This window comes from Phocoena phocoena, chromosome 3 (assembly GCF_963924675.1).
Source record: "Phocoena phocoena chromosome 3, mPhoPho1.1, whole genome shotgun sequence".
NCBI classification, from domain to species: Eukaryota; Metazoa; Chordata; class Mammalia; order Artiodactyla; family Phocoenidae; genus Phocoena; species Phocoena phocoena.
Window position 1 is genome coordinate 157,985,501 of NC_089221.1, and position 27,363 is coordinate 158,012,863.

The following is a 27,363-nucleotide window of genomic DNA, read 5'->3' on the forward strand; positions in this document are numbered from 1 at the left end:
TCACTGGTGGAAATGGCTTCATTTCTCACCAGTTGAATGGACAGTCTGTGGAGGGCAAGACTCACCAGGTCCCCGTGTGGGGAGGGTGGAAGCAAGGAGAGATGGTTCATTTGGGAACCATCCACATATGGCCTGGTGAGTGGACTGAACAGACCAGGAGGGGAATGCAACAAGAACAGAACTAGAAGAAAGGACTTCAGAATGCTGGTAACTCACAAATTCTTCTGTATTAGAAGCCTGATGCTGGGAGATGGCAGTAGAGGATTGGTTGGATATCCATTTTTGGCCCAAATGTAAAACTTTCTAGGTACAGAGAAAAATAGATGAAAGACAGGCAAGGAAAAAGGGAGAAGACAGAAAGAAAAGGGAGGCAAGAATATGCATTGAGGGCCAGAAAGGAGGAAAAAGGGGTAGTCAGAAGTAAAACAGAAGAAATGACAGTAAATGGAGAGAATAAAACAGGAATAAGAGAGAACAGAAATGAAAGGGAAGGAATAAACCCAGGAAGTGGAGCAGGATGAGAGGAAAGCAGCAGGGAGTTCTAGGTGGGGAGTCCTAGCTTGCCAGGAAATAGGAGAAAAATGTAGGGGGCCTGTGTGGGAATGGGAAGGACTCTTCCTTACCCTTCAGTCCTCATTTCAGGCTCCTCTTCCCCTAGTAAGCTTGGTTTGGGTGGCTAGTGTTCTGTCAGCACTCTCTACTTGCCCTTCTGGCTTCTTCACCTCTCATCTACATTTGAATACACAGGCACAACAGTGCAAAGACCTGGTACAGGGGATGAAGATGACTAAGAGGAGAAATACTGAACTAGGGATGGAGGGGAGGAGACAGGACACTTCCTCTACTGGAGGAACCCTATCTTTGTCTGAGCTTTCCTCACCCATCACATACACCCCACAAAGCAGCACATAAGAAGCCAGGATCTACTGAGAGCAAATCAGATTTCCCTTTATTTCCATCTTCACCAGGGCGTGAGGCATAAGGAGTGGTCCAGGTGCCTGGATTCTAACCTCCCACGTTTGCTTGGACCTTTACCTGAGCCCATTGACATCCCTGCCTGATTTTAAATGTTTCTTCCTTTTCTGGGTATTTACTCTGCAAACACCTTCATTTCTTCCCCAACACACCAAAGGCCCAGGTGCACGTGTCTCTGCTACAGCCTGGATGATAACCTAGTTGTATCTGTAAATCTGCGATTTTCCGCAAGCATTCGGCAGCAGGGCCTGTCCCAGGGAGACCCCAGGCGGAGCCCGCTCCTCCGGACTAGAGCGGGCAGCGCGCGGAACACCCTCCGGCCACACGCCAGGAAGGAGGACGTGCGGGCACGAAACGCAGCTCTCGCGGACAAGAGCGACCGGAGGGCGGCACGGATCTCAGCAGTCCCGGTGGCCCGACGCTCGTCTCGTAGGTCCGCGCCCTCCCGCCTGAGCCGGGTCACCTCGCGCGCTATCTGGTTGAAGAGGCCCCGTTCCACCACGTGCAGTACGACCACGGCGTCGCTGGACAGCTGCTGCTTCAGCACCCGGAACACAATGTCTCCCTGCGACCGGCGTCCTGTGCTCCGCCGCGCCCCCTGCCGCAGCGGCCGAAAGCACCCCTGCTGCTGCAACATTCCCGACGGCGACTCTCCCGGGAGCCGGCCTCCTCCTCCTTCATGTCCTCCGCCCTCCCGGGCTGGGACTTGGGTCTCCAGACGCAGGGCGGGCGAGCTATCCTGCCAAGAGCAGAAGCGGCCCGCGACTCTTATCTACAGTCCCGCCCCGCCCACATGGCGTCAAGGAGGGCAGTGCCGGGCCATGCTCGGGTGTGATTGTCCTCAGAACGCAGGCACCGCCCACTGATGGTCAGGGGGCGAAGACAAACGGGACAGGGCTCCTCGAGATGCTAATTGGCTGGAGAAAACAGATGCCGGACGTTGATTGGATGAGGGGGAGACAAAGGGTGGGAGGAAGGACTCGTGCATAGACTTGGGGCCTGAAAAGGTCTAATCCTGTCTGTGGGTCTCATGAAATTTGGGGCATAAACTGCCTGTGGAGTGCTCCTTCTCCACTTCAAATGAGCCTTCTCAGGATTTCGGATCACCGGTTTGTTACAACGCTGTAGCAGTTTGGCTCTTCTTGGACCAGGGGAGTGGAAGGTGGTTTTTCTATTTAGAGAGAAGATACTGAGAACTAAGAGGATACAGCAGTATTATTAGATATGGCTTTTCCCAAGGCAGGGGATAAGGAGGAATCTAGGGTGCCATCTGGAGTCCAGGAAAAATAAATGTCATGAGGATAAATGTAATGCCCCCCACATGGATCCCGTCGCCTAGCTCACAAGTCCTTCATAGGGAGACTTACGAACTTCCCGTGAAAAAAAAAAATTGGCAGTTTCAAGAGACTGTAAACTCTGTGTAACTCAACAGGGCTAAAGCTACAAAAAGCTCAAATTTAATCTTAACCTTTGCAATGGGGTGATAAAATGGAACTCTTAAAGTCTCAGATCGGGCTAAGGTATCACTAAAGGCAGAGAACAAATATAGAGAAGCCCCCCTTCCCCTCCATGCCAAAGAAGTTAGTGCTTCTCTTCAGGATTTATTACAAAGGATGAGGCTTGGCTCATCCCTTACTTCAATGATGTAAGAAATTGAAGAGAGGCTGAGAGAAAAAAAGAGGATTCCTTTGGAGAGGGTTACTGGAGGATTAAGGAGTTTAGAGCTTTATTATTTTGAACAGTATCAGACTGACAGAACCAAGAGTGTTCTTGGGTCTCAAATCAATAAAGGACTTTTTATTATCTAGAGTAACCAAGAATTATAGAACCCGCTTGTGATTTCATCCATGGGACAGAGAAATTAGGATTTTGCGGATGTCTAGTAAGGGACCATGAAGGGAAAGAATAAAGTCTTTTTTTCTGTTTGTTCCCTGTGGAGTCCTGTTCTTTTGATTAATGAAGGATATTCATTAATTAGTAAAATATCTGGAATAAGGTGGGTGATCTTTCTTCCAAACTTATACTGGGCAGACAAATGTCATGTTGAGTCATTGGTACCACAATTCAAGAGTATGATATCGGCAGGACATAGTGGCTTCATCCTAAAGGGTAGCTTATGATTGGACAGCATGTCATTTGGGCTGTTTAGACCACAGAGGAGAAGCTTGGGATAGCCGACAATCATCATATACGAACAACAAACACACTAGCAAATAAGTTCCTAAACTCATTTCAAAGAACTATGAGTGCTATGACGGAGAAGGAAGAGGACACAGTGGGGCAGAGAATGACAAAAAGGATCTGAGTAGGTGATCTTGGAGCTGAGATTTACGTAAGAAGGAAACAACCCCATGAAGAGCTGGGGAGTGGATGCTCCGGAGAGAAGGAACTCCCTCCAGCATGCTTGGTACATTTGAGAAATAGCAAAAAAGTGGGAATAGTAGGACAGAGTGGACAAAGTGAGGAAAGGTGGGGTGGCCGAGAAGCAGCCAAGGGCCAGACCACACAGGCCTTGAGGCCATAATAAGGGTTTTGGATTGTACTGGTAAACATGAAAGGTTTTAAGCAGGAGATTTGCTCCTTCCTGCTTTGTGGGGGTGAGAGTGGAAAGAAGCAGATCAATCTGGCAAACACTTTGCAGATGTGATTATTTTAGGTTATTGAGTTGGAGAGATTATTTGGATTATCTAGGTCGGTCCAAATACCTTCACAAATGTCCCTATAAAAGAGAAGCAGAGGGAGATTTGATACAGACAAAAGATGAGGTAGCAATGTGACCAGTGAGACAGAGATTGGAGTGATGTGGCCACAGGCCTGATAATGCCAGGTCATCATTAGAAGCTACAAGAGGCAAGGAAAGGATTTTCCCCTAGAACCTTTACCGGAAATATGACCCAGATGACAGCTTGATACGAACTTCTGGCCTCCATAACTATGAGTGAAAAAATGTCTGCTGTTTTTAGCCACCAAGTTTGTGATGATGTTACAGCAACCACAGAAAACTAATACAGGTGACTTGGAGTAAGGTTTTAGCAGTGGAGAGGGCCAGAATTGATTGGATTCAAGATATATTTTCACAGATAGTATCAGCAGGACTAGCTGATGTATCAATATATGGTGTTGGTATTACAGAAGAAGAGTCAAGGACCATTCCCAGGTTTTTGTTCTGAACAAGTGGGTGGATGATGGCAACATTTACTGAGATAGGAGAGGGGCAAGGATTGTTAAGGGTTATGTGTTAGCCACACTCATGTTTGAGAAAATATCAACTAGCTTTTGTCACTGCTCTCTATGTGCCAGGCACTGTTCTAGTTCTTAACTCAATTATCAGTGTAAAGTGGGCAGTTAGATATGAGTCTGGAGCTGAAAGAAGGCTAGGCTGGAAATATAAACTGGGAGTCATCAGTGTACTGTATTTAAAGCCATGGGGCCAAATACATCAAACAAGAAGAAAGAAAAGAGAAGACTTGGTCCAGAAGAGAGAGGACTTGGTCCAGGGACAAAGCCCAAACCAGAGGACACTCAATCTGTTTTGCCTAGACAGTGGATAAAGATCCAGCAAAGGAAAGGAGGAGCCGATGAGGAGGGAGGGAAACCAGGAGTGTGTGAAGTGACAGAAGCCAACCTGTAGTGGAGGTTGGGGCGTTGCATGGAGGGAAATATCTACATTGTCAGATGTTGCTCTAGGGGTAGAGAGGCAGAGAACTGACAGCTGCCTTTAGCAAGGTGGCTACCCCAAGTGGCCCTGACAAGCGCCATTCCAGTGGCTCGGTGGAGAGAAAAGCTCCACGCGAAGTCAACTGAAGAGGGAATGAAGTGCGGAATAGTCCGCTGCAAGTCTAGGCAACTTTTCGGATGACTTTTGACGGGGAACAGAGGGAATGGGCCATAGGTGGTGGCTGCCTTGGGGGTCTGGAGAGGGCTCTAATTGGTTTTAAAGGTGCCTGATTCCAGGGCTTCCCTGGTGGCGCAATGGTTGAGCGTCCGCCTGCCGATGCAGAGGACGCGGGTTCGTGCCCCGGTCCGGGAGGGTCTCCACGTGCCGCTTCGCGGCTGGGCCTGAGCGTCCGGAGCCTGTGCTCCGCAACGGGAGGGGCCGCAGCGGTGGGAGGCCCGCGTACCGCAAAAAAAAAAAGAAAAAAAAAAAAAAGTTGTCTGATTCCGCAGCACGTGTTTGCTTCTTGGTGGCAATTGAGAGGGGGAAAACAAAGGTGAAGTACAAAGTAGGAACAACTGCAGAAGCCACGTCCCTGGGCAGGTTGAAGGGGCTGGGGTCGGCGCACGGGAGGAGGGCTTCGCCCTACTTATTCCATTTCTCCATGCCTTTGGTCACCAAGCACAGGCGGTTGCCGCGGAAGCGACCCGTCCACAGCCCTCGCAGGGCTCAGCAACGAACCTGAACACTTCGTGTGGGAACCAAGGCTCCCAGCAGGCGTTGCGCTGGGCAGTTAGTGCGCAGGCGCGCGCAGCCAGCCTCCGACTCTCCCCTCCCCGGCAAGCCCCGGCCCCAGTTCCAAGCTGGAGCCACCGACGCGAAGGGGGACGGGTTCCTCTTAAAAGAGAAACGGAGGCGGCGCGCGCTAGGTGGGCCCCTGTCCGCTCGCCGCTCTCCGGGCCTGCGCGCGACGCTGGGGAGGCGCAGGCGCAGTCGGGATGAGGGCGGGTGGGGGCGCTCAGGTAAGGCCGGGGTGGGAGTGGGCCGCGGCGGGAGCTCTGGGCGGCCTGGGAGCTGCCTTAGGAATTGGCCCATCCGACGCAGTGTGAGTGTTCAGTGGGGCGGCCCGAGACGGAGTGGGGGGCGCCTTCCAGACCCCCCCTTTCCCGCCCTCCTGTCCCGGCTCCACCCACAACGACCCAACTATGAGGAGCTCTCCCAATGCACACGACCTCTCCTTCCCTCATCAACCAGTAAAGACCCATGCCCTTTTGAAGATGAAACTGTTACCTTACCCTCTGCCCCTTCCTAGTCGAAATTTCCTTACCCATAGCTCCAGTTCTTCACGTCAGTGGGCCCAGGATCAGGCCATTCTGACTTTGATGCAGTACGCCTGCCTCCCACCCCCAAGATACCCACCCCGTAGCGCTCGTTTACACGCCCTGTAATGGAAGCAGAGGTGGTTTGGACCCAGTGTCAGCGAATGCTATTGCAGTGGTTTAGTTCTGCCCCAATTCACCGTTGAGGAAACTGAGGCCCCAGCGGTGGGTGGAGCCGGGGCCTCTGGCCTCGGATCAGGTCGGCCCACACGCGTGTCTCCCCGACCCCGCAGGCCCTGGTACTCATGGCTGCCTCCCCTGCGGACGCGTCCCGCAGGCGGCGAGAGAAGCGGCGGCAGCTGGACGCGCGCCGCAGCAAGTGCCGCATCCGCCTGGGCGGCCACATGGAACAGTGGTGCCTCCTCAAGGAGCAGCTGGGCTTCTCCCTGCACTCGCAGCTGGCCAAGTTCCTGTTGGACCGGTTAGGGGCCGGGTCAAGGGTTCTGGCGGAGGGCACCCAGGCTGCAACACCCAGCACCCTACCCGTCCCCTTTCCCCCACATCAAGTGCTGGCCTGCTGCTCCTTCCCACTGGCAGATTTCTCACTTCAGCAGTAAGGCTAGTGTGATTTGTGGCCTCCCAGGGTCTCCCCCCACCTCTTGGTCCCGGAGAATAGGGGACCCCGTAAGTGTGTGAATGCCCAGAGCTGAGGGCAGTTGGCCACATGGGCCCCCACCTGACCTGCCTCTTGTCCCCCTGGCAGGTACACTTCTTCAGGCTGCGTGCTTTGTGCAGGTGGGTAGGGAATGGCTAGGGGTAGAGGATTAGGAGCCAGAGAGAGAATAGGGGCAACAAGGAGTTGCGTGACCCAGAAACACCCTCCCTAAGGGGATTAGATAAGAGGGAGCCTTGAGTGTGTTTGGGAAGAGATGGGGGAGTTGGGGAGCCCAAGGAGGCAGCCTGTGGAGAAGGGAGCAATATCTCAGAACCCTGGGGTTTGGGCTCTGAAGAATGGTAAACTGGATTAGGGACCAGGGTTGCCCAGGTTGTGGGGGTACAGGGCTGTCTGAGTGTGGATCTCCAGGATGAGAGGAGAGGACCTCCCAGCTCACCCTGACTGTTGCCTTCACTGCTCTAGGTCCTGAGCCTGTGGCCCCCAAGGGTCTTCAGTATCTGGTGCTCCTGTCTCATACTCACAGTCGAGAGTGCAGCCTGGTGCCTGGGCTGCGGGGACCTGGGGGCCGAGATGGGGGGCTTGTGTGGGAGTGCTCAGCTGGCCACACCTTCTCCTGGGGCCCGTCTTCAGGCCCCACATCTCCAGAGGAGCCCAATCCGGTCCCCCCTGCAAGTACTGGCCAGAGAAGCTGGTGCCCAGAAGCCAGAAGTGGGCCGGAGCCCGCAGGTAGGCTGGGGGAAAGAAGAGTTATGGAGAAAAAGGAGGGAAAAGTGTTCTTGTCCCTGTAGCTCAGAACCCCATTCTTTAAAAATGATCCTTTCTCCGTGGAAAAACTCTATGGTGACAAGGAAATACATCCTCAAATATACTTTTAGGTATGAAAAGCAAAATACAGAATTGGATGTATGGTATATTACCGTTGGTAGAAAAATAAGAGGAGAAAGGAAAATGTTTGTATGTACTTATGAATGTATAGGATATTTCTAGAAGGGCATGTAGGAAACCAGGTTACCTGTAGGAGGAATGAGGTGGCTGGGGTATAGTATTGGAAAGGAGACTTTTCACGTGGTTCAGAAAAAACCCCCTTTTTTTTGAACCATGTGAATGTACCATCTCTAAAATAAAACAGCCCCTCCCACTCCAGTAGCCTCTGCCCCCTCTTCCTCCTTCCTAAGAGTCTTCCTACCACTTCAGACCTTAGAACTCCACCGTCCTCATCCCTCCAATACAGAGTTCCTTCCCCTTTGACCCTACCTATGCCAACAGGTTTGGAATCTAAGCATGATGAGAGGACTGAGGAGGCCAGGTTGCCCAGGTGAGTTTGGGGTTGGGGGGAGCGGAACAAGACAGACCTGGGTGGACAATGGGAGTGAGGGAGCACGACCTCATACTTGCCTTCCTTGGACCTGCAGAGAGGTGGGACCCCCGCCAGAGGCCTTCCCATCCCTAGGAGAAGAAGACGGGGAAGAGGAAGATGAGGATGAAGAGGAGATGCTCAGTGATGCCAGCCCATGGACCTACAGCTCCTCCCCAGATGAGCAAGTTGGGGCTGAGGGAGGATGCTGAGCAGAGCAGGAGGAGGGAGGGGGTGACTGGCTGGGGAACCCAGAGATTTGCAGACTTGAGGGAGGGGCTTGTTGGTGGAGAGGGCAGGGTAGGCTTTGGAAAAGGCAGAAAGAACTAGAGGCTTTGGATTGGGTGGAAAGGAAGTTAGGCTCTGGGGGAAAATGAAAGCTGAAAGTAGGTATGAACAGGGAGCCTGTGGTAGGGGTAGGGTTGTTCTGAGTTTGGGATCTTTGCAATTTAGGGGTTGGGGTTGGGCTGGGGCTGGCTGAGAATCCAGGGAGATAATGCCTTCCTCTTCTTCATTTTCCTTTCAGCAGTGAGCCAGATGCTCCCAGACCACCCCCTTCCCCTGTCACCCATGCACTTAAGGATGGGGAGGTACCCCCGGCCCCTGCAGCTGTCCCAACTCCTCTTGCTTCGCCATCCTCATCAGCATCCTCATTGGGTTCTGGAGCTCCTCTGCCTGTGGAAGTCAGGATACAGCCAGAGCTCAGTGGGACCCCTCAAGCAGACCAGCAGACTGAGCCCCTGGCCAGGTAACCTGATGGCTGAGACAGAGGGCAGGGGCATCCTGGGACATGGCCCTCCCTCGAGGCCCTCTGCTCCCTCTTTGCTGCCCGTAGCCCTGGGAGTCAGGCTCAGTCTGCTCTGGCCTCGGCATGGGATGAGGACACTGCTCAGATCGGCCCCAAGAGAATTAGGTAGGACTGGGGGAAGTGGCTCTGGGTAGGGAAGGGAGCGGAGCGAGGTGGAGGAGAGCCTGCACAAGTCCTCATGCTTCCTATTCTCCTCCCCCAGAAAAGCTGCCAAAAGAGAGCTGCTGCCCTGTGACTTCCCTGGCTGCGGAAGGATCTTCTCAAACCGGCAGTATTTGAATGTGAGGATGTGAGGGGTACAGGCTGGGTTCTGTGTAGCCTCATGGGTGGAGGAGAAGGGCTGAAGGAGAAGCTGAGGCAAAGAAGCCTAGGGTGTGCGGGGAATTCAGAGCCAGGGAGAGAAGAGTTGGGATGGACGTGCAGAGCTTGCCTATAGTTAATAATCACTAATCCAGATGACTCGTAGATAAGGCAGAAAACCAAGCCTCAGGTGCGCAGCTGCTGCCCACTACTGCTTGTTACACAGGCCCTCTGATGACCACGTGGAGATGATGGTGGCATTCCTCAGGCTTTTGGGGTGCTAGTGACTATTCTAAGCACTTGATATGTGTCAAGTCTTTTGATCTTCTCGGCATTCCTATGAAGTGGGTGCTGGTACTACTCCTGCTTTGCAGATGAGGAAACCAAGGAAAACAGAAATGTTAAGCATTGCCCAAGGCTTCTCAGCTAGTGTGTCATGGTGCTGGGTTCCTCACTCCATCGGGCTGCCTCGCCCTGCTGTCTCATGTGGGTGGTCCTCACTCCAGGAGGATTAGGGGACAGACCTGTCCCCAGCCTCACTGCAGGAGAGGTTTGAGGCAGAGAGAGAGAAGAGTCCCACCCCACACTCAGCCAGAGCTCTCACAGGGTTCTGAGGCTGGGAGAGGACCCAGACCCGAGGGATGGTGAAGCCTGGGTGGATGGGATTTGGGAGAGGGGGAAGGTCCCCAAGTGGTGGTGAAGCTCTGGGCTTCTGAGAAGAACATTCAGCAGGGCTGGTCAGACATACTTGAGTCTATTAATGGAGGAGACTGAAGCAGCCCCCAGCAGCAGTTTAATTATGGGAAAATAGGATTATGGAGAAAGGGAAAGCGCATGCAACTTAGTGAGCCAGGATGTGAAATTAGACCAGATAAAAAGAGAAATATTTCCCAGAAATACTTGGGGAGTTAAGGTTGAAGAATACACTATCCTTAAAAGTGTTCCAGGTTGAGAAGAAGTGTGTGTGTGTGTGTGTGTGTGTGTGTGTGTGTGTGTGCTTCCAAAGCAGATTTAGGAGAAAATGATATAATCCCATGGTGAGCTATTAATAAAAAGTAGGCCATTGTATTGTATTGTAATGTATTGTTGTACATTGTACATACATTGTAATGTATTGTTGTACATTGATATTGATATCAAGGAGAATATCATACCCACCAAAATATGTGTTCCCATCCCTGGCAGATGGCAAATCCATAGTTAGGGAACCAAGAGTGTCACCAGAAGTGCACTTTTTTCAGGGACCTGGGCATTGCAAGGTGAGGTTGTGACAAAGAGGTGAGATAATGGAAGTCGAGGACAGGATAGGGTGAGGGCAGTTTGGGGTCCGGAAGGGATGGGATTGGGGTGCTCATGTATAGGTGAGGACTGGCCAGGATGATATGAGCTGGCGGTGACAAGGAGAACTGTTGTGGGAGAGCGCAGAAGAGCCTGCCTGCTGGGTCAGCTCTGGTGGTTGCCCTGAGGAAACCATGTGCTTCCTCCCCTAGCACCACAAGAAGTACCAGCACATCCACCAAAAGTCCTTCTCCTGCCCAGAGCCGGCCTGTGGGAAGTCCTTTAACTTTAAGAAACACCTGAAGGAGCATGTGAAGCTACACAGTGGTGAGTGGTGGAAATGCCTCCTCACCTCCCACTGTGGGTCCCTTCCCCTCCCCCTGTGGGTCCCTTCCCCTCCCTCTGTGAGTCCCTTCACCTCCCCCATGAGGCCAATCACCTCCTATCTGCAGGTCTTGTCACACTGCTCTGGGATAACTCGCACTCACACACTCATCCTGCACTCTCTGTGTGTTTAGATCCTCCCTGCTTGAAACTGTTCTAGGTGCTGGGATACAGCAGTGAATAAAGCAGGCAGTACTCACCTAAGATGTCCACTCTAGTGAAGGGCTACAAAGAGCTGTGAAAGGTGCTTTGAGCAAAGACCTAAGTGAAGGGAGGAATGGAGGCTTCGCCACATCCACATGAGAGGCAGCACATGAGAGGACCCTAAACTGGCATCTGCGGGCATGTTCCAGGAATGGAGAGGAGGCCAGGAGATTAGAAAGGAAGGAAGAGAGGTCAGATAGGTGGTAGGGGCCTGCAAGACCACCATCGGTTGGCTTGGCTCCTGGCCAAATGTGATGGGCACCAGTGCGGTGGAGGGAGGGACAGAACTGATTTTAAAAGGAGCATTGTGGCTGCCATGTGGAGAATAGGGGATAGCAGGAATGTGCAGTGCACAGTGATAGAGACCTAGACAGTCGAGTTGATGAGAAGTGGCTGGAGACTGACAAGAGAGTGAAGATGGAGCCAGGGCTACTGTGGGAAGAACAGATTGTCCATGGGTAGGACTGTGGAGTCAGGGGTGACTTGGAGGGTTCCAGCCTGAGCCAACTGGGCAGAAGGTGATGTGACTTCCTGAAAATGAGGGAGAAGCAGGCCTCAGGAAAGGGACATGACATTTTTGGGGGGACATGCTACTTAGGTATCACAGAAAATGTGAATCTGGTGTTCAGGGGAGATGTTGGGCGAGAAAAAAGTGTTCATCGTGAGCATATGGGTGGTGTTTAGAGCCACGGGTGGAGTGTTCCTACAGGGAGAGAGTGAACATGGGTAGAGAAGAGGTCTGAGCAGGGCAGGTAGGAAGGGCAGCTACAGAGGTGCTGTTGCGGCAGGTGAAGAGAGCGGTATCTGAGGAGCCAAGTGGAGAAAGTGCTCCAGGGAGGAGGGAGGGGTGAGATGTGCCGGTGCTGCAGAGCTGAGTGAGATGAGGATGCGCACGGGCCACCAGGCAGGGCGATGGGAAGCCGTCCTTGACCAGAGGACAAAGTGGCATGTGACAAGGGAGATGACGGCCAGAATGGACTGGGTTCAGAGCAGAGACGAGCTAAGGAAGTGTGGACAGCAAGTATGGACAACTCTTTGGAGTTCTACTGTGAAGACAAGCAGAGAAATGGGTGTAAGTTGGAGGGCTCTGAGCCTGAGCACAGAGATGGGAATGATCCCACAGAGAGGAAAGGCTTGCCGATGCCAGGGTGGGTTGAGCAACCCTAAGTCGTTGAGGAGGGGTGTATCTGAGCACAGTTGGAGGGCAGCCCCAGGGAAGCAGGGACTATTCACATATATGGGCACAGAAGCAAGTTGGCTGGTGGATTAGGTGGGGGGAGGATGTGGGCTTTCTCTCCCGGCTCCTCTCTTCCTGGTGACTTATAAAACGAGGTCACTGCTGAGTGAGGTTGGTAGAAAGAGGAGGTCGTGTGGTAAATGCCCTTCTGAACCCTAGAAAGTGGGAGAGTGAACTGACCAAGGAGATGCAGAGGCATTGTGTGTGTGCGGCGGGGGTGAGGCTTGACACTTGTAGTTGTGTATGAAAGTAGAGCTCAGAGTGGGGTGAGGGTGGGGTGTTGTAGGTTGTGTTCCCGCCCCCCTTGGCGTACGTGTGCCGGCCTGGATCAGGCCAAGGGTTGTATTTATCCTGAGTTGGGCTTTAACCAAGCAGGCACAGCTGAGGAAGAGAGGGACAGGTGAGTTGGTAGTGTGAGTGGAGGAAGGCTACAAAGATGCCCTGGAAATGAACTGGGCAAAGAGAGGGGAGGGGGACAGTGGGAAGGCAGTGGGCTGCTGGACTGGCAGCCTGGAACTGTGGGATAACTGTAACAGGACAAGGTAGGGGGCCCTGGCTGGAACTGGGATGTCTGAAATTGTGATTTCAAGGTGGTGCAGTGATGGGGCATGACCTGGGAATGGTGGCTGAGAAGGGTTGTGGGGGGCGGCCAGGTCAGTGAAGGTCAGGGGAGGGGAGTGCTGGACATGTAGAAAACAAACTGACAGCAGTGGTGATGGCTGAGGAGAGGGCCTGGAGCCAGAGCTGTGTGGAGTGCCGGAGCGTGATGGGGATGAAGGCTGTAGGGGTGTGTGTGTGGTCTGATGGCAGGGTATACAGAGCAGCGGTGGTACAGAGGTCTACAGGATGCCATGAAAAGCAAGTCTACCTCCTCTGCTGCAGGAGGTGTAGGAGAAAAACCACAGCAGGGCTGTGAGAACTGCTGGAGATGGGCGACGGGCAGGTGCTGTTAGAGCTGGCAGGGGGGCAGGTTCAGGGAGAAAGGAGAGGGGATTGGCTCTTGACACCCACAGGGCATCTGACAGGTCACACGGCACTGTTGGGGGGTGGTGGGAGGAGTGAGATATGCAGGCTGAATAGGGACAGTACTCCTTTGGGGGACAGTGGGGGTGGACCAAGGAAGGGCCTCAGCTTGGGGATGGATGCTGGGCTGTCCCCCATGTGCCCACAGATACCCGAGACTACATTTGTGAGTTCTGCGCCCGGTCTTTCCGCACCAGCAGCAACTTGGTCATCCACCGGCGCATCCACACTGGAGAGAAACCCCTGCAGTGAGTGTGGGGAAGGGAGCCCGGGGTGGGGGGAAATGGGGAGGTGCTGGCAGGACATCTGGGCAGTTGGGACGAGGAGGAACCCCTGGGGAAGTCAAGATGGGCTGAGGCCCGTTTCTTCCCCCTGCTGTCCCTGGCTCAGGTGTGAGATCTGCGGGTTCACCTGCCGCCAGAAGGCGTCCCTGAATTGGCATCGGCGCAAGCATGCAGAGACGGTGGCTGCCTTGCGATTCCCCTGTGAGTTCTGCGGCAAGCGCTTCGAGAAGCCAGACAGTGTCACAGCTCACCGCAGCAAAAGCCACCCCGCCTTGCTCCCGGCCCCACAAGAATTAGCTGGTCCATTGGAGTCCTGTTCCAGCATCTCTGCCCCTGCATCCCTGGGGACCGACGAGGGATCCAGGCCCTCTCTGGCTCCTCAGGCTCCCACACTGCGCCCTTAGCAGTGAGCACTCCCCAGAATTTGGGGATCCAGGGACTGGAAAGGAGCAAGAAGGGCCAGATGACTGGTCCCTGGGGACTAGGGTGATGGGGAGTGCAGGGCAGGGGCAAGACTGTGCTCTAGGGGAGCCAGGCTACTTTAGTCTTCCTAAAGGACAGAATAAACCCAGTATTTTACATGGACGTGTGTGAGCAGAGCAGCAGAGCGAGTGTTTTGGCACCTGAGGTACAGGAATCTTGATTCCTTTGGAAGCAGGCTCTCCTGGAATGTGCCTGAGTGCACCCTAAGTGCAGGCCTTATTCTTCTCTCTGCAGACCCCCACCTGCACCCACCCTGAAGACCCAGCTGTCTTTCCCAATTCGCTTTGGCACTCCTCCCACTCTTGCATTCAAGCAAGGCACTAGGTAATTGCAGAGGGTTGGGCTGGAGTAGGATTAGAGGTATGTGTTCCTGGGCCACATTTGTACTCTCCACTAACCAAGAGAACCACATGTATAGGGGCCCCTAAAGAGTCTTGCCTTCCAGTGCAAAAATGAGGGGGCTATATGTGCAAGATTGCTGAGCTAGCTTGGGAAGGGACCAGAGACCTTGGAATTTTGAAAGGGCCTGTCTCTTGGGTGACTCCTGAAGTCTGCAAATACAGCAGCCTCAGGTTTGACAAAGGAAGCTCTTGGCATCTGGAACTCAAATAATTCTTTATTTCACCACCTGCAAGCAAAAAAATCGCTGGCCAATTACAGGGAATTTTCATCCCTGCCCTGTGGCCTCTGTGGAGCTCAGTTTCCTCATGGCTGCAAGCTTAATTTGTGTATAGCGTTCTTACTGCACTTGGCAGTGCCCAGCTTTGTGGACCCATGTGGTCTTGACTCAGGTCCCAGGGTTGATGTCCCCCACCTGGAGAACACTGTCCTGAGAGGCACCTTGATCTGTACACCAACAGGTCTGTCCCATGGGACAGGTGGGCAGCCACGCTGAGAGCTCCTGCCCACCTTTACATGGTGTGAAGCACTTCTCTGGGTGCTTCTGGCGTGGAGATATCTTTCAGTGAAGTGAGCTTTCCCACTACCTCTCTGCAAATTTCCCATCTCTCAGAAGCTGAGGGAGAAAGCAGCAGAGAGACTAACAGTCAAGTGAAAGGCAAGAAAACCACAGGGCCTGTGGGATGTGACTCCAGCCACATCTGTGGTCATTACCTGAAGAGGCAGTACACCAAAAGTATCTAGAAAGAAGAGGTAGAGGACACTCAGGCTGGAAAAAGGAGATGGGAAAAGGAGATGGGACAAGAGAAGACAGGATGCTGATGGGAAAACAGGAAACACCTGAGAGCACAGCCGAAGGGATGGGACACACCAATACTTGGGCGCTCTCCCACGTGTGGGGTCTGAGAGGTTCCCCCTGCACCTACACCTCAGAGGGGGAGAAGGACGGACAGAGAACAGGCAAAGAGCTGACAGGGGAAGCAGGTGTAGGGGTGCAGCGAGAGGCCAGGTGAAGTGCTACCAACAAAGATGGAGAAAGGTAATATGCCACGCTGTCTTTCCACAGAACTCCATCTGCGAGTTGTCCCACCCATCCCTATGGCACTATAAAAGTGCTTATCTAGCCCACTCTGGAGAAGACTCTCAGCAAGTCTCTCTCAACTGAGACACAAAAAGCCCTGGCTTTTCCTGTCCTGCTTGCCCAGCAAAGATGAGGGCAGTGCCCGCCTTGGCCTCAGTGGCAGCGGCAGCGGCAGCTGTAGCTGCGGCGGCGCGAGCACGTGTGTGGGCCCGCTGGTGCTGCGACAGGGAGCGGCTATGGCTGAAACACTTGCCACACTCCGCACATTCCGCCGGCCGCTCGCCCAGGTGCGTTTTGCGATGCAGTGCCAGCTTGGAGCCCACACTGAAGGCTTTGCCACACTCAGGGCACTTGTGGGGCTTGTGGCCAGCATGGTTGCGCCGGTGCACGTTGAGGTTGGACACGCACGTGAAGTGCTTGCCGCACAACTCACAGCGGTAGGGCTTCTCGCCTGTGTGTGTGCGCCTGTGCTTTGTGAGGTCCGAGCGGTCGCTGAAGCAGCGGCCACACTCGGTACAGGGGAAGGGCCTCTCGCCTGTGTGGATGCGCTGGTGCACCACAAGGTCGGAGCGCTGCCCGAAGCCCTTGCCACACGTGGCGCACGCGTGTGGCCGCTCTCCCTGGTGGCTGCGCCGATGGCGCAGCAGCGTGGAGCTCTCACTGAAGCGGCGCCCGCAGTCGCTGCAGGTGTAGGGCTTCTCGCCCGTGTGCGTGCGCTGATGGCGCACCAGAGTGGCGCTCTCCAAGAAGCCCTTGCCACACTCTGGGCATTTGAAAGGTTTCTCACCCGAGTGCGTCTGCAGGTGTCGCGTTAGTGTGGAGCTCTTGCCAAAGCTCTTGCCACACATACTACATTGGTGTGCGTCCGAAGTGCCTGGCTGCCGAAGTGTGGAGTCACCAGGGCTCCTGGCCGCGTGGATACGCAAATGGCTCCGAAGTCCCGCACCGCTGCGGAAGACCCGCGGGCACTGAGTGCAGCGATGGAGCGTGTCAGCGGGCACGGCCGGTGTCCCCCACGGGTGTGCCCGTGCCTGGTGGAAGCGCAGTGCGCTCTGGCGGAAGGCACGAGGGCACAGCGGACAGCGGCGGGGCCGCTCAGGAGGGTGCCAGTGGCGCCTGTGCAGCAGCAGAGCCGGGAGGTGTGGGAAGCAGCGGCCGCAAGCTCGGCAGCGGCAGGAGCGGCTGCGCCGCCTGTGCGCGCTCTGGTGTAGGTCAAGGCGGCCGCTGTGATGGAAGCTCTGGCCACACTCATTGCAGATGTAGAGCGTCTGGCCCGCATGAGCGCGTCGGTGCGCACGGAGGTCTGCGGCCTGTGCGCAGCGCTCGCCGCACTCTAGACAGCGGAAGCGGCTGTCGCCACCATGGGCGCGCTCATGCCGCAGCAGCACCGAACTGTAGCGGAAGCTCTTTCCACACTCACTGCACCCATAAGGCCTGCCGGCTGCTGCCTCTGAGGCAGCAGCGAGCATGATGAGGGCCAGGCCGGGTGCCCTCAGGGTGCAGCGTGCCACTCACACTCTGGAGTCCACCTCCTCCAGCTGAGAGTTATTTTCAGTTTTCTTAAGGCCTAGAAAGGGAACGGTAGCAGAGGGAAGAGAGGGAGGCCCGGAAAACTGGTCCGTGGATTCTGGGGTTCCTTCTCTCACAGCAGGTGCTGTGGCTGTTTCAGAGGTGGGCTGCAGCTAGGTTTACCATGTACCGTGAGCCCTGCAGGGAGAAGGTCACTGTGAGCCCCAGCAACATCTATGACAGCTACACCTTGGGGAATGGAGGGGCAAGCACAGGCTCCCTGTTTTCTGTACCTTCCCCAGCTAGACCATCTCTGGAGTTCCATTCTCCAAGAGGAGGCAAAGCCATGGGAGTCCTAGAAATATGGGGGGGGAGAGGTCCTTGTGCCACCAGGAAGGGCAGTAGGGACTCAAGAGGGGAGCTTTCCTCCAGTACACTGTTCGGGAGGGAAGGAAGAGTGTCCAGCTTGTTTTATGACCTTAGCCCAGGGACCTTGGCCTGGAGATGCACTAGGAAACGACCAAGGAGGGATGGGTAATGAGAAGTCCCCTGGGCCTAAACCACATCAGCACCTTCCTCTGAAGACCCAGGGTTTCCTGAGTAACCAGTGTGAACCCAGCCAGGCCTGGGTTGGAAGCGGTGAAGCATAAACCTATCCAGCAGCAGCCCGGGCAAAAGGCTCAGGGACGGCTGGGACCTGGGCAAGGGAAGGTATCTGAGAAAACCCAAAGTATTGCTCCTTGGCTTTGGACAGCACCTGATACACAATCATACCACATCAGTACACAGTCTCAAAGTTCTGTGGCCTAGCCTTGAGAAAGCAACTCAGGACCCAGGAAAGGGGTAAAAGGAAGCATGGATAATTCACAAAGAATATTATCAAAAGTTGATGGCATTATCAAAGAAGTGATTTTTCCATTTCTAGGGAAGGCTGGGGAGAAGGAAGGGACATCCTTTCTAATTCTCAGGGCATTCATGTTGTTTGCAAACATTCTGAAGACTTTCCTCATTGCCCCAGCTCCAGGGATCTGAGAACCTGGAGTAGCAAAGAAGCCCCTTTATGGGGATGGAATCTGCTCTCCTATTTTCTTTATCTCAAGTGGTATCCCTGGATCCTTCTGACAAGTTGGTCCAGGTGGCTCTCTGTGAGCAGGGTCAGCATTTGTGCACAGAACCTCCTGTGCCCTCTATTTAGAGCACAAATTGGGCTGCTCTCCTCACCTGACTGGCCTCGTCACTGACTGTTCCCCTCAAGATCCATGGATCTGTCCCCAGTTCAGTTCAGTGGGACACGGGAGACAGGTATAGTCACTATAAGTTACAGGCCGTGTCACCCAACAGATCAGTGAGAGTAAGCAAACAAAATAGTCATCAGTCATTTTCTTATTAGCAGATGGAAACTCAAATACCCAGAGCTGTGGTTAAAACACCCCATAGATGGGGTCCTCATCTTTTGGACGCAAACAGGGTCAATTGAAAAAAGCCTTTAAAACTACAGACCTGCAGGGGTGGGCTCTGAAGCTTCTGTTCCCCTCCTTCTTGGGAAGGAGTGGTGGATATAGCATGTTCTCTCCCTGTGCCTCTGGAGCAGGATGTGCTGTGCCCTGCAGGAAGGATAAAATAAAGGGACAATGTGAATTTAAACTGAGCAAAGGGGACAGATGCAGGTAGAAGAGAAAGAAGGAAACATTTCTTAGAAGAGAGTATTTTTAAAATGGATATTTTCAAATATAAAAAACTAACAAGAATAGTACCACAAATCACTCACTCACCTTCAGCATCTATTTACATTTTGCTATTTTGTTTCATCTATGACACTCCCCCCACCCTACCCCAGCCCATACACTATTTTTTGGGGGGGGGGGGTCTGGAGTATTTTAAATCCTAGACATCTTATTCAAAGAGGATGAGTTTTAAACAAAATCTGTAAGCAGGGGCAAGAGCCCCTCTGCAGACCTGAGAGCAGACTTTAGAGGGAGTTTCTTGGTTCTTCCAGAGACAGTTTTCAGCCCAGGCACTTGCTTGGGCTGCTAATTATAGCTGGTCAAATTCAAAAGAATGTTTGCCCTTGTGTGAATACAACCTTCTCTCAAGGGTCAGTGGTTGATCCCAAATGGCAAAGAGAGCAATGCTTATGTCCTAGTGAGTATTCCCCCTCACCTGAGTGTCTCTGGAGACCCTGGCACCTCTCAGGCCAAGTTTCTGGGATTACACCCTCTGCCAGGCTACTGCCTTCAAGGGCACATGCCCAAGGAAGGAAAGACAAATGCACAAATGAAAACACACACACATAAATGACATATGAACAAAGATACCATTTTGCCCCATCACAGACATGGAATAAGAGACCCTGGTCAAGGGTGCGGGTTTTGTGCTTGAGTGCCAGGGTGTATCCTTCAAGTATCTCTTCTGTACCTCACCCCATGCTGGAGCTTGCCCTGGAAGGAAAGGGTCTATGCTTGGGAAGAAATCTGAAAGAAAAAAAAAATATTACTGTGCCAAAAGAAGAACAATTTCTAGACTGTCCTAACCATCATTTTCCTGATTGAATTCTGAAGTTGCTATACCACCAAATTTCTTTGATTTTTGGAAAAAAATAAGTACAAGGGAGGCTTCGAAAGAGGGAAGGGGGTAATTACGTGTGAATTGATGAAAAGTCCTAATTGTTCAATACTTTAAAGTATTTTAGTACCTTTCAAGTATTTAATACTTACAAACTTACACGTAATTAATAAAAGACAATTACTAAGATAAGCTAATGGCAAAAATTAATATTCACAATAAATTTGTTTCGTATACCACGAAACTTGTTTCTTAATAGATATTGCAGGATGCCATATCTAACTGTTCACAGGAGTGTTGGACTTAATCAGGATTTAGTACATTTACTAAAAATCTACTGTGAGAGAAGTGTAGTTCTTTTTCTTCTGAGCTGTGTTGTTCAGTCAGTATAAAGATTTTCCTCCCTGGTTATCTTTTCTGCCAGGCCAACATTTCTGGGGCAAGTGATCATCTCACAATTCCTCCATCTTGAAGCCAGAGTTGGATAAAACTGGTCTGGGCTGCAGGAGTGGGTCTGAGGGCTGTCTCAGCTGTGCTGTCTGCTACAGTAGCCACAAGCCACATGTGGCAACTGAAACTTGAAATGTGGCTGGTCCAAAGTTAGACGTGCTACAGGTCAAATACGCTCCTAACTTCAAAGACTTAGTATGAAAAAAGAATACAAAATATCTCATTAATAATGTTTAATGTTGACTATATATTGAAATAATATTTTATATATAGTGGGTTAAATGAAATATATTTTAAAAATTTATTTCACCTGTTTTTAAGAAAAGTGATGATTACAAATGTGGCTCACATTTCTGTTCTATTAGATAGTGTTTGCCAAATGGCCTTTCCAAACCCTGGAACAATGTACAAAGGGAGGCTGACCCACCTCACAGTCCCTGAAGGGGACTGCATGGGAAGAGGTCACCAACTGCCCTGACCCTTAGAGCTTCAGTAACCAGAAGATAGCCACTCTCCTCATCTCCTAAGATGTGGGGCTCTGGCCATACCCTCCAGAGGGCCCATCTGCTCTTCAGGAAAGTGAATATCCGCACTGCCATCTAGGAGACCTGGTTGGGACTTGGCGTTATAACTCATGCAAAGCCTATCACTGCTGCTCTCCAGTTATTACTAGCATCGATATGGAATGGCTGTCATATGTTTCTGTGTATGTAACCCTTTCATCCTCCCAGTAGTCCTTTGAGGTGGGTACTACTGGTTACCCCTATGTGACTTGAGGTTCCCCTGTGGTGCAAGCTCATCCAGAGCCACAAGGACGGCAGGTGGGTCCAGGGACAGGAAGGGGATGGCAGGCTGGGAGGCCCGTCTCGGGCTCTCCCCGATAGTCCCCAACCCTTCCTGGCCCTGGCCAGCTGGCAGCAGTGCGGCAGGAAGCCCCTGGCGGCCCCAGGGACCACCATGGGACCGGGGCTCACTCTGTGTACTCTGCGGTGGATTCCTTTGCGGTCCTGGTAGAGGAAAGGAAACGGGCAGCCTAAGAAGTGGTTTGGGGAGCAGTAGCTGCATTCGGGAGAGAAGATTCTTCTGCTGGCCTCTCTATATATACTTAACCCCCACCCTGGTCCCAGTCCTAAAGTCTGTTGCCCAGCCCTAATGACAATGTAGTCTCCAGGACTCTTGAGACACCCCTAGAGGCTGCTGAAATTTACATCCATCTAGAAGCAAATAACCCACTTCTCACTGTTGGGAAGAGGAGGGGGGAGGAACTGGATGGATGAAATAGTTTCCCTGACCCTCTGGGGCCTGCTTTGGGGCCTTTCCACTTGTAGTTCTTTCTACCTGAAAGCCCTTTCTCCTCCTTCATTCAGGGCTCTGCTCCAATAATCCCTCCTCAGAGAAGCCCTACTGAGCACTTTCACTCCTCCAAAACAGTGATTCCCAATCTACTCTGGAAAGGTTTCGTTCTCTTTTCTAGGTGAGCATGGGGTATGAAATCCAGAGCACCAGAATGGCCAGTCCTCACTTCCCTTTTTCCCGTAACAGAAACAAGGTCCAGTACTTTAAAAGACATTGCCCCTTCCAGCTTCAGATCCAGTCTGACATGTTTAAGGAGTTGGTGGAAACAGGAATGACAGCTCCCTCCCCATTCCAAGTACCCAAGCCCGATCATGATCCAAACAGATTCTTTTGCAAGGTTTTTTCACAAAGATTTTCCTGTGAAATCTGGGAAGTGTGGAGAATGTATGTATGTTAACAGGGAGAGAACATAGTAGGATAGATTATTCTCTATGTTCCTTTCACACATGGGCAAGACTACAGCCCAGAAGAGCCAGAGGAGCCCAGAACTGGGATGAGGAAGGGACTATATGGTACTTTGCACTCTTCCTATAGGCCTAGCAAGAAGTTGGGCATCTAATACTTTTTTTAAATGATGTATTAATCTGGAATACAATTCTTTCAAACGTTAGGTTCCTGGAGGAGAGGGCGTCTCTCTAGTCATCTTATCCTCCACAGCCCTATCCACTGCATATACTGCAAACACTCTGGCTTGGTTTACTAAGTCCTTAACTGCAACCTGTGTAGGAGACGGGAGAGGCAAGTGTCCAAATTCTGGGTCTTCCATTACCAGCTGTGTGGCCTTGGACAGGGGACGCGGGGTGTCTAACACTCCTGCCTGAGAAAACTCAGTAAAGGAAGCTGCGATAATGTTTCCTATGAAAAGAGGGAAGGTGTTAAGTCTGAGAACTGCAGTTGCCGAGTTTTTAGGATTTACTCTCCCCAGGTAAATTTTATGGAACCCTGAAAAAGAGGTCTGACTCTTACCACCTAAGCTTCCTAAACGTTCTACAAGACCTTTTTTAAGTCTTTTCCCCCCGACCCACCCCCCAAAAGAACCCTACTTAACAGGATTAGAGCAGTGTGGGGCTTTCGTAGACCCTCCCCACACACCGGCAGCTTCGAGAGTAAGTAGTGACATTGGTTACTCATTTTAAGACTTGGTGCCTAGTACTTAACGGGAGCTGAGCACAACTATTCGAGGAATGAGGAACGCCCCACAGGAGCAGGTCGCCTTCCCTGGCCCTCCCGCAGCGCAGCCAATCCCGGGTGCATCAGTCAGTTTTCGTCACGAGTTACTGGTCAGATTCTCCTTGCACGAAACTTCCCACCCCGGGCCCACCCCAGCTCTTCACACTTGGCGCCAGCCCACGCGAAGGGCAAGACAGGGCACCAAAAACGCAGTGGAGAGTAGGGGGCGTTTAACATCGACCGAGTCCAGAGGCTGCCGCTGCCCTTTTAAACTGACTCAGCCTGGCGATGTCCGCATCGTGGGGCCGCCAGCCACGAAGGTCACCAGGGGAGGACTGGCGAGGACATACGGAGGGCAAGGCCTGGGTGGAGCAGGCCGCGAGGCAGCAGCGGGCGGGCGCCGGCCAATCGCTTGCTCCGGTGCGGCGCCGCGTCACTCGTTGCCGGGGCGTCGTTCTCGACGGCTGCAAACGCTAGCCTCCCGGAGCGGAGGGAAGAAGCCGGGCGCAAGCTGGGGACCACTGCCCCGCGCTAACCCTCCCTCCCGGCCCTTCGGTCCCCTCACCGGTCGCCGACTGGATCCTCGGACACCGCGCGGCTCCCACTCAGCTGGCTCGCCGACCCCAGCCTGCCGCACTGCGGGACTGGGGCGGGGAAGGGAGGGAAGGAGCTGGCGGAGCGCGGGGCCGCCGAGTAGGGGGAGCTGGGAGGCGCCTCGGGATTGGGGGTCACGCTCCAGCCCCGCTCTCCCGGGTTGGCCAGTGGTGGGCCTCATGAGGGCCGCGTCACCGGTTGCTGGGAGGATTAGGAGACGTAAGAAGGCTCCACTAAAGGTTCAGCCTCGCCTGCCCAAGCCAGAAATCCCAGTAAGGGGGCGGCGCTAAAAGGCGGAGCCTAGGGAGACTCCGGTTCCGCCTCCCTCCCTTGTCAAGGCCCCGCCTTCTTCCCAGGCTTAACCAGTCCCTGCCTCCTCCTTTGTCCACGTCCCCTCCCCGGGTCTCTTCCAGCCCAATCAGAGGAAAAGGCGCTGACCCATGTGCACCGCCTCAGCATCCAGTGGCTGGGTCCAGGTGCCCTGTATGGCGTTCCTGCGGCTCACAGGCGCCCGCTGGGTCGCCAAAGGGGGTCCCCGCGGGTGCTACAGCCGGGGATACGGGTGCCCGGCCCTGTGTGGCCTTGGGGGCCACCCGCCCGAACAGTCCCGTCAGTAAGTTAGTGACTTCTTACAATGAGACCAGACTTCATACCTATTATCTTAATCCTCGCCACAGCTCTGCCAAGGAGGCACCCACAAATTAATGACCTATCCAGGGTCGCACTGCCAGGGTTGGGGGTACTCCTGGCCTGCTTGCCAATTGTCTCTACAAGATCTTACTGGCTGAGCTCTCTGTGCAATGTCTTGTTCCACTGAGATGTGCTGTTAGTGTTGGCTTCCGGAAACGCTTTGGGGAATGTGACTATCCCCTCTTCAGGGCTGCCTATCAGACTGTGGATGATGGCTCTCAGGACCATTGTTTACCATTTCTAATCTTCCTTTCAAGGTCACTTAGTACCACACATCCTGCCACTCATCCAGAGCTTCGACCCCTCTTCTCTGCTCAGGGGTTCCCTAAATCAGCGTACACTTAGATCCCTCAGACCTTCCCCTTGCTTTTTTCTAAACTAGACAAACCCATGCATAAGCACACATATTAAGAAATGGAATATTTCCAGAACCCCAGAAAACCCTTTGGCCCACTTCTTGTCTCTACTCCCACGGAAAGGGTAACCATAATCCTGACACCATAAATTAGTTTGGGCTAATTTATAGTTTTGACTTTATATGCACAGAATCATACTATATGTACTCTTTTTGAGTCCGATACTTTTGCTCAACTTTACATATGTAAGGTTTATTCGTATTGTTGAGTGTGGTTGTAGTTAGTTCATTTTTGTTGCTGTATAGTATTCCATTGTGTGACTATACCATACTTTACCTGTTTTACTGAATAAATACAGCTGATGGACATTTGGGTTGTTTCTAGTTTGGGGCTTGTATTAGTTTCCTAGGGCTGCTGTAACAAAGTACTACAAACTGAGTGACTTAAGCAACAGAAGTTTATTTTCTCACAGTTCTGGAGTCTAGAAGTCTGAGCTCAAGTGTCAGCAGGGTTGGTTCTTTTGGAAGGATATGAGGAAGAATCTAATCCATGCCTCTCCTCCTAGCTTGTGGTGGTTTTGGAATGCAATTGAACTCTGCTTTGAAATCCACACGTTCTTAACAGTTTAGTCAAATGCCATCTCCATAAACCTGGAGATGCCTATGCTAGAATGTGCTTTTCTCCCCCATAGTTTAAGGGAGGGGCTTTGCCCCACTCATAAACAATGCCCTGAAGCATAAGCACAGTACCTGCTCATCACAGATACTCAATGAATGTCTGCTGATCCATGTGTAGCATCATGGTGTAAGGAGTACAAGTCTGGCAGCAGGAGGCAAGTAAGTGGAAAACAGACACAGGATGCAGGCCTAGGGTGATGACAGCCTGAACCAGAAAGGCATGGAGGTGGGAGATGTAGATACATTTTAAGGTAGCATTGTGTAGAGCAGTGGTCCCCAACCTTTTTGGCACCAGGGACCTGTTTCGTGGAAGACAGTTTTTCCACAGACCAGGGTGGGGGGTGGGGGAGAGTTTCGGGGTGATTAAAGAGCATTACATTTATTGTGCACTTTATTTCTATTATTATTACATTGTAAAATATAATGAAATAATTATACAACTCACCATAATGCAGAATCAGTGGGAGCCCTGAGCTTGTTCTCCTGCAACTAGATGGTCCCATCTGGGGGCAATGGGAGACAGTGACACCCGAAGTGTGTTGCTTATGTCCAGCCTACTCCGTAATCTCATTTCGGTCACCGTCACTGCAGAAAACCCTGCTTCACAAAGATAGGATGCTGGAAATGGAATCAGGCTTTTCAGTGCTTTTGTGGCAATCTCAGGATATTCGGCCTTGACTTTAATCCAGAACACATGGAGATTTGAAGTTGTCTCAAACATACTTTTAAGGGCACTGTCATTTGCGATCTCAAGCAGTTGATCCTCTTCTAGCATGAAGTCGATTCACCTGGCTTATTCACAAATGGGTCGCAGATCCATTCCTTCCCAGTTCGGGGATCTTTTGTGGTTGGGAAGTAATGCACAAACTCTTTTGAAAGCTGAGATAGATGATCATGCACCAGCTGGGAGAAAGAAGGCCCTGGCTCAGTCTCTTTCAAAATCTCTGCTAATGTTTAAATGTCAAAAATCCCAATGTTCACTCATTGCCCCCTTAATTCCAGTTTGGCTTTGAATGCAGCCACTTTATCTGCTGACTTGAACACAGTTGTCGTTCTCCCCTGAAGTGACAGATTGAGTTCACTGCGCAGGTTGGATATGTCACACAAGTAAGCAAGTTTTGCAACCCATTGTGTGTCACTGAAATGTGCTGCCAGTGGTGACTGTTTTTCTAAAAATCTCTGGAGCAGCTCTCATAACTCAAAAACTCTGGCCAGTGATCTACCTTTAGGAGCCATCTCACTTCTGTGTATAAGAGAAGACGTGTGTGCTCTGCATCCATCTCCTCACAGAGCTACATGAAGAGACGTGAGTTAAGGGCATGTACTTTAATGCGGTTGATGATTTTAATCATATCCTGAAAAACGTTGTTAAGTCCAGGTGACATTTTTCAGCTAGCCAGCATTTTTCTATGGATGACACAGTGCGTAGACTCACACTCAGAAGCGAACTCTTTGACCCAGGTAGTGAAACCAGAAAGCCATCCAGTCATGGCAGCTGCTCCGTCCGTGCATATACCAACACAAAATGACCAATTCAGTTTTCCTGTTATCATTCAAAGGCTTGAATAGTTCTGCAGCTGTGGTGTTGGTTAGCAACAAAAGTGCACATAACATATCCTGATGCACATCCTCCTGAAAAATATATTGCACAAAAACAAGTATTATTGCCTTGTTGTCAACATCAGTAGAGATCTGTCAACCTGGACTGGGTACCACGGTGACTCATTAACCCTAACAATTGTGCCTCGATATCCTCTGCTATTTCATCAATTCGTCTAGTTATGGTGCTAGCCAAAAGAGGAACACGTGCCACCTTTCGAACTGCAGGGTCTCCTAAAAGTTCACAACAAATGTCCTTAGCAGCAGGCAGGATCAACTCTTCACCGATAGTAAAAGACTTCTCAGCTTTAGCAATGCAGTTAGCCACTAAGAATGATGCTCTCAGTGTAGACACATTTGATGAAGCGGTGGCCTTCAATAATTGCTTCTGTTCTTCCTGTTCACGTTTTTTTCTCTTGAAAAACCCCAAAGGCTTGTCTTTTAATGCAGGGTGCTTGGTCTTCATTTGGCAAGGCAGTTTTGAAGGTTTCATGGCTTCGCTGCATAGCCAGTCGCCACATATTATACAAAGCGGGCTTGGAGAATGTGAATCACCTGTTGCAATGAACCCATAATTTAAGTAGGACTCCTGGTATTTTCTTTTAAATGCAGCTTTCTTTTTGTTGGCGTCTTAGAGTCTTCTGCTGTCCCATCATTGGGTCTTTCCCCCTTTTCAAAGAAGCTCTCCAGCGACATTTGTTTTTTACTCATTTTGGCTAGGGTTAGCTTGTGGGCTTACCAAAACATGACTGAGACAAGTGTACAGTGTGGGAAAGAGGTGCGGATGGAAGTGGTAAATAAAATAATGGGCGGGCCATGCGCGGACTAAAATGTGTCCTATTCTGACTTAAAGTCTGCCAGCAGATGCAGCTGTACAATTGAAGTACATCAACTCACTTGCCACTATAAAGCCTGCCACCAGATGCAGCTTAACTGTCAC

At 51.9% G+C, this 27,363-nt stretch overlaps 2 protein-coding genes across 4 annotated transcripts; one reads left to right on the forward strand and one right to left on the reverse strand.

The window, feature by feature from the left end:
- Nucleotides 1–1,426: 1,426 nt before the first annotated feature.
- On the forward strand, nt 1,427–14,080 carry ZNF692 (zinc finger protein 692). 3 transcript variants are annotated; one of them, XM_065874130.1, is made up of 13 exons: nt 5,487–5,559; nt 6,243–6,430; nt 6,713–6,744; nt 7,088–7,111; nt 7,256–7,351; nt 7,892–7,940; nt 8,038–8,163; nt 8,506–8,727; nt 8,815–8,892; nt 8,990–9,068; nt 10,578–10,692; nt 13,362–13,461; nt 13,604–14,080. In XM_065874130.1, exons 2-13 carry the CDS (start codon nt 6,255–6,257, stop codon nt 13,899–13,901), a joined length of 1,395 nt encoding a protein of 464 aa, XP_065730202.1. In that variant the 5' UTR covers nt 5,487–5,559; nt 6,243–6,254; the 3' UTR covers nt 13,902–14,080. The 3 variants fall into 3 exon arrangements, with proteins under 3 accessions (XP_065730200.1, XP_065730202.1, XP_065730201.1); XM_065874128.1 differs by lacking the exon at nt 5,487–5,559 and adding an exon at nt 1,427–1,620 and having other exon boundaries at nt 7,088–7,351; XM_065874129.1 differs by lacking the exon at nt 5,487–5,559 and adding an exon at nt 5,688–5,735 and having other exon boundaries at nt 7,088–7,351; nt 8,509–8,727.
- Nucleotides 14,081–15,522: 1,442 nt separating this feature from the next.
- On the reverse strand, nt 15,523–16,929 carry ZNF672 (zinc finger protein 672). Its single transcript, XM_065873765.1, has one exon. It carries the CDS (start codon nt 16,927–16,929, stop codon nt 15,523–15,525), a length of 1,407 nt encoding a protein of 468 aa, XP_065729837.1.
- Between the last annotated feature and the right edge of the window lie 10,434 nt (nt 16,930–27,363).